The sequence below is a fragment of the Magnolia sinica genome, chromosome 12 (assembly GCF_029962835.1).
Source record: "Magnolia sinica isolate HGM2019 chromosome 12, MsV1, whole genome shotgun sequence".
In the NCBI taxonomy this organism is placed as follows: domain Eukaryota; kingdom Viridiplantae; phylum Streptophyta; class Magnoliopsida; order Magnoliales; family Magnoliaceae; genus Magnolia; species Magnolia sinica.
The window spans coordinates 35,009,880-35,020,920 of NC_080584.1; the positions used below are offsets into that span (position 1 = coordinate 35,009,880).

At 49.0% G+C, this 11,041-nt stretch overlaps 1 protein-coding gene across 1 annotated transcript; it reads right to left on the bottom strand.

Annotated features, from left to right (window-relative positions):
- Positions 1 to 4,572: 4,572 nt before the first annotated feature.
- Positions 4,573 to 7,125, bottom strand: LOC131220014 (uncharacterized). Its single transcript, XM_058214988.1, has 3 exons — positions 6,726 to 7,125; positions 5,686 to 6,355; positions 4,573 to 4,987 (listed from the first exon to the last, which is right to left on the bottom strand). Exons 1-3 carry the CDS (start codon positions 7,123 to 7,125, stop codon positions 4,573 to 4,575), a joined length of 1,485 nt encoding a protein of 494 aa, XP_058070971.1.
- Positions 7,126 to 11,041: the final 3,916 nt, after the last annotated feature.

The following is an 11,041-nucleotide window of genomic DNA, read 5'->3' on the forward strand; positions in this document are numbered from 1 at the left end:
AAACTCATACATCACTGTGGCCCCTCAGTAGCCGTCGGAGCCTCCGCCTGTCCCGAGCTCCAAACAGGCGGGGGTAGTACCTAATCCGCTCCCGCGTGTGACACGACCTGTTCATGTACACTCACTCTCATCTAAAAAATACAGCTTTTGCTCGTTTATCAAAAATCATATATGAGGAGATGAATTTTATTAATATTGCTGTCCAAATACAATAATAAGAGCTGAAAAATATCCTTTTTGATTGGTTTATGAAGGAAACGTATGTTTTTATCTGAGCATATATGTTGGTGTTTAGGTTTCAAATTGCAATTTACTTTCTAAGTTGTACTTAAAAAGGCTTTCACAACAAATACAATGAAACATTTTTAAGAAGACCAACCTAACTTTCAAGAAAGCTAATCTTCATGGTGAGGCCTATATCTTATTAAGGTGTGTGCTCAGCCCACGGGATGAATGGTTTAGAACATCAATGGCATGTGTTGCTAACAAAATCTGGATGACTCTCCGCTCAGATCACTTAACTCCGAGCTGCTCTCACACCCTGAACTTGCACAACTACAGTGAGCAAAGGAGACCCTGGTCTAGACAGGGGACCCTCCGATGCCTAAGTCAGGTCAATGGAATCTAGGTTTAAGTTCGTTTGTAAAGGGAGAGTGCGAGATATTGCGTACCTGTTTCCCAGCATACAGAGACTATTTATACCATTCACCTGGGATGGGTGTGTCCACAATATTTGGCGCGCCCTTTGCCACTAACCACGCTCCGCGGGTGAGTTGGCTTGGACGGTTATTTGGCGGTTGGCGGACGTGTAGACGTGGGTGGTTGCGCAACTGTCGCTAATTGTGCAGTAGTGGGATACCTCATGATCTCCCTCATTAGTAGATTCCGAACTGAGCCTCGAACCAACTGCCTCGATCTTCAGATTGATCCGGGCCGACTGTCTTGACCCTGAATTGTTCCAAGCTCCGAGTTGATCTCCTCGGGCTTGGGTCGAAGGCATAAGGAATGCCAGGTCAGATGTCATGCCTTTGCCGGTTCATATAACACTGAGCTTATTCTTGCACCTGAAATCGGCTCTAAATAACCTTAGGCCTCGGAGTTCAGAAGGCTCGGATCTTCCCATAACAGAAGCCCTCTACTCTCCGAGTTCAAGCACGGACTCAGAGAGTAAACTCGTGCGAAAGATCAACAGCTCCCACTATCGTATCCTCCACGCATGCTGTCGCAATTATGATTTCTATATTTGAAGAGATACATCCTCGAGGTTTTCGTCCGCAGGTTAACCTTCAGCGGACGCGTGGCGACAGTTAAGATCTCGAACTGTCGCAGGACCTATGGTGGACAGCCACATGGGTCACGGGAGACGTCCGAACGATGCTTCCTCTGCTCGAACGACGCTTCCATTGCTTAGAACCTGTCGCCCGATGCCAGAGGCACGTGATCTAGCTGTGCTTAAGCCAATGACATTCAGCCACGTGCTTTCCAAAGTCAGCTCACGTCGGTTGGGTTGCAGTTATCATGTCTCACCATTAATGTGAGGATCCTTTGCAGATTATATAAACCCCAATGCATAGGAAACACCTTTCATTTTTGCGTTTCGAATTCGTATGGCTGCTGGTTCCCTGAGGAGGCAATTTCTGGCGAAGGCGATTCTGACCGATTTGGAGTTTTTGGCAAAGGCGATTCCCGGTGACCGTCCGGTGAGTCCTCCCTTCCTCTAGTGCCACTTTACTTCTATTTCCTTTACCTTCGCGGGATGTCGGACGATTTAAATATGGTCTGAGAAGATTACAACCTTGAAGACGACTCCGGGTCGGGAGGTTCGAATGACAGAAGGGGGGCCTCCGAAGGTCCCTTAGAAGCAGTACCTCTCTTCCCCCCAGAAGGGCTAAAGAGGCAGGGGCTCGGACACGTCGCACAGGCAAGAAGAAAACCCCCCAAGACCTGACTGCAGGCGGTGCAAAGATGCCTGCAAGTGAGTGGGCCGCGAAAACCATCCCAGGAGGCTCTGTGCTAGTCGAGTCTCAAATGGGATGGATCCGATAGGAGTTCGAGATCCAGGACTCTGTACAGATACAGGCGCCAAAGCCCCTTAATATCGCCAGAGCTCCTGCTGAGGGGGAAGTTGCGATCTTCCTCTGCGCATTGCAATGCGGGCTCCAACTTTCTATCCATCCCTTCGTCCGAGCCATGACAACTTACTTGGAACTGGCTCCGGGCTAGTTCACCCCCAATGCTTAGAGGGTTCTAATATCTTCTTACATTATCTGGCGCCAAGTTAGGAACCTGGAGCTGACACCGGAGGAGCTGATAAGCTTATACCTTGTTAACACGATAGCCAAGAGCCGTGGTATTACTTCGCGACTTGCGGTAGCAAGGGTTCTGGGTTGGTCATGCAACTTCCATCCTCTAACAAGGATTGTAAGAACAAGTGGTTTTAGGTCTCGGCCGAGTGGGAGGCGCCGGCAACAAAGCTCAAAAACTTAGAGACTCGGGTCCCTACATAATTTAATTCTCCAAGTCAAACCCCAAACATTCTTCTCCTAGTGCCCCTTTCTCATCTATTGCGATCTGATTAAAGCCTTCTTTTTATTTCTGCAGACTTCCCAAGGGGTTCGCCTCTTCTCACCTCGGACCAAAAGAATTAGGTTGCCAAGGCCAGGGCGCGCTCGGGAGACCTTCGCTCCTGGTTAGATCTGATCACAGCCGATAACCTTCATCGGTCCAGACAAAACAAGTCCAAGCCATTCCCCACTTCCTTCAATAAGTTTTCCTTCACCTTTTTGCATTGAAGGAGCTAAATCTTTTAACTCGGATACTGATTCCTTATTCTGTATGCAGGCATGGTGCCAACCGATGGAATTCTACTGTTAGAGGAGCTTCCCCTATCCACACATCCTCCAAAAACGGAATCCTTTACCCACTGCTCATATCAAAGCCTATTCCTTCACTAAGCATGCCTTTCAGAATGGAGACTACTCTCCAAACGCTCGAAGCCTTATAAAGAGAGTATTTTCTAACCCACCAACCACCGACTGGGCAGAGTTGAGGCCCATGCCTCAGCTGGCAGCAGGAGCGAAGCAGGGGGAGCGAAGGGATGGTTCAGGTTGGAACAAGCGGGGAGAGGTTTTAGCTGGGTTACCACATGTCGTGCTTGGTTCGCTAGGTTGTTAAGCATGCCCCGGAAGAGGAGATAGTAGCCCTTCTCGACAAGTCAGATGAGTCCTTCATCAAGGACATGGCCTCCGTCTTCTATCGGGTATTTTTGCCAACCTTTCTTGTCCTTGGTTTCTTATGTTGTGTCTGTATACTCATTTTCTTGTTTCTATTCAGTCTGTCCCAAGGCTTCTCCTGATCTAGGAGAGATTAAGGGATCTAGCGCGAAAAGATGAGGAGATAGGACCCTCCGGAGTGAGATAGGAACTCTCCAAGATGAGGCCACGTTCCTCCAAATGGAGCGGGCGGAACTACGTCGGCAGCTTGATGACGGAAAGGCCTGTGAGCTACAACTGAAGGGAGTCATGAGCGATCTTGAGACCCGATGCGCCGCCGCTGTAACCGAACTGTCTCGAGCCAGGGCCCATGCCGACTCGCTCACTAAGGAGAATGCCTGGTTAGGGGACGTGTTGGAGCGGACCGGAGCTGAAGCGGCGAAAGAGTAGCGCTGAGCGGTCACCCAGGTGAAGAAGGCTCAGCGGGCCGAGGATGAGGCTTCCCTAGCCTTGCCGGTAGCAGCTGCAGTGGACGCATTTAAATCTTCGAAAGAGAGGACCACCGAAGCCACCAAGTTCTACAACTGTGGCTTCGACGCTTGCATAGATGTTGTTCAGGAGCTCTACCCTGACCTCAACCTTGAGCCCCTACTACACGAGGATGCAGGGGAGAAGCCCACCAGAGACGCCTGCCCGTATCAAGCCCTTGCCTCTCAAGCTCCTCCTCCGGCCGAATAGTTTCTAACATTCCTTATATCTTCCTTTTAAACAATACTTTTGATGATTTCGTGGATGATATACTTTTTGACCCTCTGGAGATGACATATTAATCTTGGTTGATTTTTAGATGATGATTATTAAATGTTGAGTTGCTGATTGCCGAGCCGATTCCTTAGAGGGTCAGCTCATCTCGAGGTTGTTTTCCCATTTTCTAAGGGATTTAGGCCCCTTGATTGTTTTGTAGAATTCTGTGATATTAAAATTATTAAGACTAGCCCCTTGGGGGGTTGGCTCCTCCCGCAATTGGCGAGTAGCTTTCAGGAGATCCCTTAGTCGAATGATGAGCTGACTCCTTTATAGAGGAATCGGGTCATCCACGAGCTTTTTCCCTAAATACAAAGGGATGCCCTAGAGAATTTTCGTGGGATAATGTACTAACCCCTTCTTTAAAGGATCAGTCCGTTAAGTCGGCCCCTACTTGTGAGAGGCAACTTCTATTGGTAGATAATTCGTTCAGGTAGATACGAAGAGATGGATTTTATTAAAAGCCTTAAAGGCTAGTCGTTCAGAGATGTACACTTATTGGAAACCTTCAACGGCCATTACATCAAGGATAGTAGACTTTTAGGTGCCCGGTGTTCTAAGGGTGGAGGAGCTGGCGGCCCTTGAGGTCCTCTAAGTGGTGGGAGCTAGGTTTGGTCGATCGGACCACACGGTATGGCCCCTCCCAATTGGGTCTGAGTGCCCTAGCCTCCGGCTTTGCATTGTTCTGGAAGACTCGGCGAAGGACTAAGTCCCATGGAAGGAACCGTCTAGTCTTGACCTTAGAATTGAAAAATCGTGCCACCTGCTGGTATCGAGCCGCAACTCGAAATTTAGAGATATCTTTGGCTTCCTCAAGTAGGTTTAGATTAGCTGCAATCTGCTCGGTGTTTTGATCTTTCTGATAGTTCCTGACCCGAGCTATAGGGTGGCCAATTTCCACTGGCACCATCGCCTCCGAATCGTAGGAGAGTGAGAATGGGGTTTCCCCAGTGGAAGACTGAACCGTAGTCCTGTAAGCCAAGAGGACAAATGGGAGCTCCTCAGCCTAGTTGCTTTTCGCTTTCTTTAACTTTGTTTTGAGATGGTGCTTGATGACTTTATTAATTGCCTCCACTTGTCCATTGGATTGCGGGTGCCGAGGCGAGGAATATGCGTTCGAAATGCCGAGCCCGTGGCACATACCTCGAAAATTATTGTTATCGAACTATCTGTCATTATCAGACACAATAGTGCGGAGGATCCCAAATCGGTAGATGATATTCTTCCAGACAAAATCGACCACCTTCTGCTTTGTAATTTTTGCAACCGGCTCAGCCTCGGCCCACTTAGTAAAGTAATCAACCGCGACGATAACAAACTTGACCTGCCCTTTCCCTGTGGGTAGAGGTCCGATGATATCAATCCCCCATTGAGCGAATGGCCACGGTCCGCTCATGGGAGTCATTTCTTCCGCAGGCTACCTCGGCACGATTGCGTACTGTTGACACTTGTTGCACCTTTGAACATAGCTCTTCGAGTCTTCCTTGATGGTCGGCCAGAAGTATCCTTGGCGGAGTATTTTCAGAGCCAGGGTCCGACCACCAGAATGATTCCCACAGATGCCTTCATGATCTCCCGAATCACGTAATCCACTTCATCGGGTCAGAGGCACCTAAGATAGGGCTGTGAATGCCCTTTCTTGTATAAGATCTCGTCCAGGACTATATACCGTGCTGCTCTGACTCTCAAGCGCCTAGCCTCCAATCTGTCCAAGGGGACCTCACCAGATGTGAGGTAGTTATAAATTGGGTCCATCCAGCTCGGAGCATCTTCTACTGGATTGACCATTTTCTTCTCCATTTGGTCAATGTTGGGACTATTTATGAATTCCACAAGAATGACTCGTGGGATCTTCCCTTCCTTGCATGAGGCTAGCTTCGCTAGGGCGTCGGCCCACGAATTCTCTGCCCTGGGGATCTGACTGATAGTGCAACTCCAGAATCTTTCTATCGGTTTCCTTACTTCGGCTAGATAAGCCACCATCCTAGTTTCCTTGGCCTCGTATTCGGTGGAGATATGATTCACTACCAGTTGAGAATCACATCGTACCTGAAGAGACTGGACCCCCAGACTGGCCACCAGCCTGAGTCCAGCCAGCAGAGCCTCATATTTTGCTTCATTGTTAGAGGCCTTAAAATCAAATCTGATCGCATAATGGATGGGTGTAGAATCGGGAGCAACCAGGACAATTTCTGCTCCGGCACCCTTGGCATTGGACGAGCCATCCACATAACGAGTCCAAACTGGCTTTGATACTGTCCCTTGATTACTTGGAGGAACAGGCGGAGGAGCTGTCTCCGCTTCAGCACTGATTCCTTCTTTATCTGGGGTGGTGAACTCTGCAATGAAGTTGGCCACAGCTTGGCCCTTAATCACTGTCCTTAGTCGGAACTGGATATCGAACTCCCCGAGTTCAATCGCCCACTTAGTTAGCCGACCCGACACCTCGGGCCTCTTGAGAACTTGCTTGAGGGGAGAGTCGGTCAAGACGACAATGGAATGGGCCTAGAATTACGGACGTAACCTCCGAGCCGAGACAACGAGACAGAGCACTAACTTTTTCAGAGCTGAAATCTCGTCTCAGCAGGTACCATGGATGCTGCTTGCCCCCTACTCTAATCAGGGCTAAGCTGACAGCTGAGGCCGATACCGTAAGATACAAGAATAGGGGCTCGCCTTCTTCGGGTTTAGACAGTAGGGGCGACAAACCTAAATACTGTTTCAATTGTTGAAAGGCTTGCTCGCATTCCAATATCCACTCAGCCTTCTTACGACCCTTTAACTGCTGAAGGAAGGGGAGGCATTTGTTAATGGCTCTAGATATGAACCATCCGAGCGCTACTACTCGTTCGGTGAGGCATTGTATCTCCTTGATAGTTCGAGGTGAGCTCATGTCGAGGAGTGCCTTGATCTTGTCGGGGTTCGCTTCAATGCCCTTTTGACTGACTTGAAACCCGAGGAATTTACCGGAGCCAACTCCGAAGGCGCACTTCGCGGGATTCAGCTTCATCTGGTATTCTCGAAGGATGTCGAAGGTTTCTCCGAGATCTGATAAGCAATCGGATGCCTTAATGCTCTTAACGAGCATATCGTCAACATAAACCTCCATGGTGTGCCCGATCTACTTAGCGAACATTTGATTCACCAGCCTCTAATATGTGGCCCCAGCGTTTTTTAGGCCGAATGGCATGGCCCAGTAACAGTAGAGTCCCTTGTCGGTGATGGAAGTAGTCTTCTGCCTGTCTGGGGGATGCATTGCGATCGGTTGTACCCGGAATAGGCATCTAGGAAGGAGAGTAGTTCGTGCCCCACTGTACTGTCTACCAGCTGATTGATCAGAGGCAATGGAAAACTATCCTTAGGTCAGGCCTTGTTCAGGTCTGAGTAATCCATGCAGACCCGTCATTTCTCATTGGCTTTCTTGACAAGGACCACATTTGCGATCCAATTTAGGTAGTGTACTTCCTTAATGAAGCCAACGTCGAGCAGTGTAGAGACTTCATTGGCTATAGCTTCATACCACTCAGCATCGAACGGTCTCCTCTTTTGTTTCACAGGTTTGTGGTCCGGGTCCATGTTTAGCCTGTGGACCATGACATCAGGAGAGATCCCAGGCATGTCCTCATGCGACCATGCAAAGATATCTCTGTGTTGTTGTAGGAAAGCCAGCATTTCGGACCGTTGCTCAGAATTCAAAGATGTTTCGAGCTGAACGGTTTTCCTCGGATCTGCCTCATCGAGCGGTATTTTCTCCAGGTCTTCCACGGATGAGCCCTCTGTAGGTCCCATAGGATCGAGGACGTTGATGGTGAGGGCTTGCTTCATTGACCATTTCTTTACTGCTATTAGATAACATCTCCGAGCCTCTCGCTGATTACCCGAGAGGTAGCCTATTTCGCCCTTGGCGAGAAATTTCATCATTAGGTGGTAGGTGGAGACGACTGTCCTCATTACATTGAGAGAAGGTCTACCCAGAATGACGTTATGAATTGATGATACATTAACGACGAGGAAGTCTACCACGAAGGTGACTTGATGTCGTCTTTCTCCCGCAGTCACAAGGAGGGAGATGGTTCCCTTAGAGATTACCCTTTCTCCGGCAAAGCCGTGCAGGGGGGTCTTCACAGGTTTGAGGCATGACCTTGGAATCCTCATTCTTTCAAAAGCCTCGGAGTAGATCACATCTGCCGAGCTTTCGGTGTCGACCAGGATGCGGTACACCTTGTGGTTAGCTATGGTCATCGTAACTACTAAGGCGTCGTCATGCGGATGCTGGATTCCGCGCGCATCATTTTTCGTGAAGGTTATACTGCACGGGATGACTCGGAGTTCCTTGCTCGGCCTCTCGGTCATATGGATGTAGAGTTTTGGATCAGGCTTCCGAGAATGAGCTTTTCGGGCCCTATTTGAATCTCCTCCACCAGATGAACCACCGAAGATGGTACGGATTTCAGCCGACTCTTCTGTAGTATTATTCGGCTGCTCTCGTTCTTGTCTGCGGGCTGGTCTCTCTTCCTTAGTATACTAGCGAAGATGACCCTTACGGATAAGAGTTTCGATCTCGTCCTTGAGATCCATGTAATCGGCCATGTTATGGCCGTGATCTCGATGGAAACGACAATACTTGCACTTGTCTCGATGGTTCGGGTCAGCCTTCATACAAATAGGCTAATTCAAGAGCTTCTGGACTCTGATGTCCAGTAGAATTTGTTCGGTAGATGTATTGAGGGGAGTGTAGGAGCGAAATTTACCATCAGGCTTCCTGCTCGGACGACGATCGCTAGGAGCGTAGTCGTCTGGTCTTTTACTAGACGGCTGGGGCTCTTCATTCCTCGACCTCTTCCCCTTGTCAGTCGGCTCTGCCACTTGAACATTCTTGCAAGCATCGGTGAATTCCTCAGCGTTAGTATATTTCTGAGCTCTAGTGACGAGTTCATCTAACGTCTTTGGCGGATTCTTCCCAATGGAGAAGGTGAACTTCCCCTCCTTCAGACCACTGAACACAACAGAGAGTGTCATCTTGTCGTCATAATCTTCCACCTGTAATGCTTCTTCATTGAAATGGGCGATGTAGTCCTTCAATGACTCCTTAGGCCCTTGCTTGATGGTGAACAGATGGGTGTTTGGCTTCCGACTCTTCTTACGACTTATGAATTGGGTAAGGAATAATCACCTAAGCTCTGCAAAGGAACCAATGGAATTGGGTTTGAGCTGACGATACCAACTCCGAGCGGATCCTATGAGTGTGATTGAAAATCTTATGTGCATCATCGCGTCCGTCGCTGTCTGGATCTGCATCCACGAGCGATAAGCCTCCACATGCTCGGATGGGTCACCAGACCCAGAGTATTAGATGACGAGAGGTATCCGGAACCTCTGCGGGATCACCTCGCTCATGATTGTAGAGGTAAAGGAGGCTCGGTCTCTTCCATCATCGCCTGAACGGCCACAAGAACTGATGACGGCTGCTAATTCTTTTCTAGCATCAGGATCTTTTCGTTGAGTTCTCCAAACTGTGTCGCCCACGGGTCTTTATTTTCATCCACTATCTTTTGTGTGGCTTCCACCTCAGGGGTTCTTCTTCCCCTCCTTTCTATCTTGTGACAGAGATTAGTCGGTGCCAGAGCTGAGGTGACCGAGACATTCGTCGGGACTCGGGTCATCGTGTTCTGAGTTAGAACCCGATCTTGGGTTGGGGGAGGGTTCTGGACTGAGGCCGGAACCCGAGCAAACTGATGTTGAGACCCCTCGGGTCTTATACTCCGCGGTGTGGACTGGACTTCCACCACCGGTCCGACTGTTTCCTGGACAAGAGGCGGCTGTGGCTGCTACTCCTGTCGCTGCTTCATCTGGTTAATTTCGTCGCGCAGAGCTTATATCTCGCTTTGCATAGCTCGATACTTGCTTGCCTGATTGCGGGAACGCTGGGAAGGTCCTGGGGCTGACTCGGCGTGAAGCAGTGAGGAAGACCGACTCTGATCATTTTGCTCCGGTTCCACAATTTTAGATTTCTTCTTTCCTCTCGCCATTGTACTTAAGGATTAGAAACTGACTTTTCGTATCAGATTCCCACAGACGGTGCCAAAAATGTTGTTGACAAAATCTGAATGACTCTCCGCTCAGATCATTTAACTCCGAGCTGCTCTTACGCCCTGAACCTGCACAACTACAGTGAGCAAAGGAGACCCTAGTATAGACAGGAGACCCTCCGATGCCTAAGTCAGGTTAAGGGAATCTAGGTCTAAGTTCATTTGTAAAGAGAAAGTGCGAGATATTGCGTACATGTTTCCTAGCATATGGAGACTATTTATACCATTCACCTGGGATGGGTGTGTCCACAATACTCGGCGCGCCCTTTGCCACTACCCACGCTCCGCAGGTGAGTTGGCATGGACGGTTATTTGGCGGTTGGCGGACGTGTAGACGTGGGTGGTTGCGCAACTGTCGCTAATTGTGCAGTAGTGGGATACCTCATGATCTCCCTTATTAGTAGATACCAAACTGAACCTTGAACCAACTGCCTCGATCTTCAGATTGATCCGGGCCGACTGTCTCGACCCCGAATCGCTCCAAGCTCCGAGTTGATCTCCTCAACCTTGGGTCGAAGTCGAAGGCATAAGGAATGCCAGGTCGGATGTCATGCCTTTGCCAGTTCATATAACACTGAGCTTATTCTTGCACCTAAAATCAGCTCTGAGTAACCTCAGGCCTCGGAGTTCAGAAGGCTCTGATCTTCCCATAACAGAACATACCAATACACGTGGAACCTATAAAAAGGGAAGTTGAAAAGTTCAGACCTTTTATTTACTTAAAATTGAACTTGTACTTACAGAGTCATCATCTTTTTTGGACTAAAGAGGCTGAACCCACTTCAAACGGTTGTAAGGATAGGCCTAACCTATGATATTTCCATAGTCACCTACACGCACCTGATGAATTAAATAGGGATTTTTCCCACGGCCACCTGCCTTTTCAGCTATGGACCGTTCATCTGTCTTTCGAGCTCATTTCAGGGTACGCCGTGA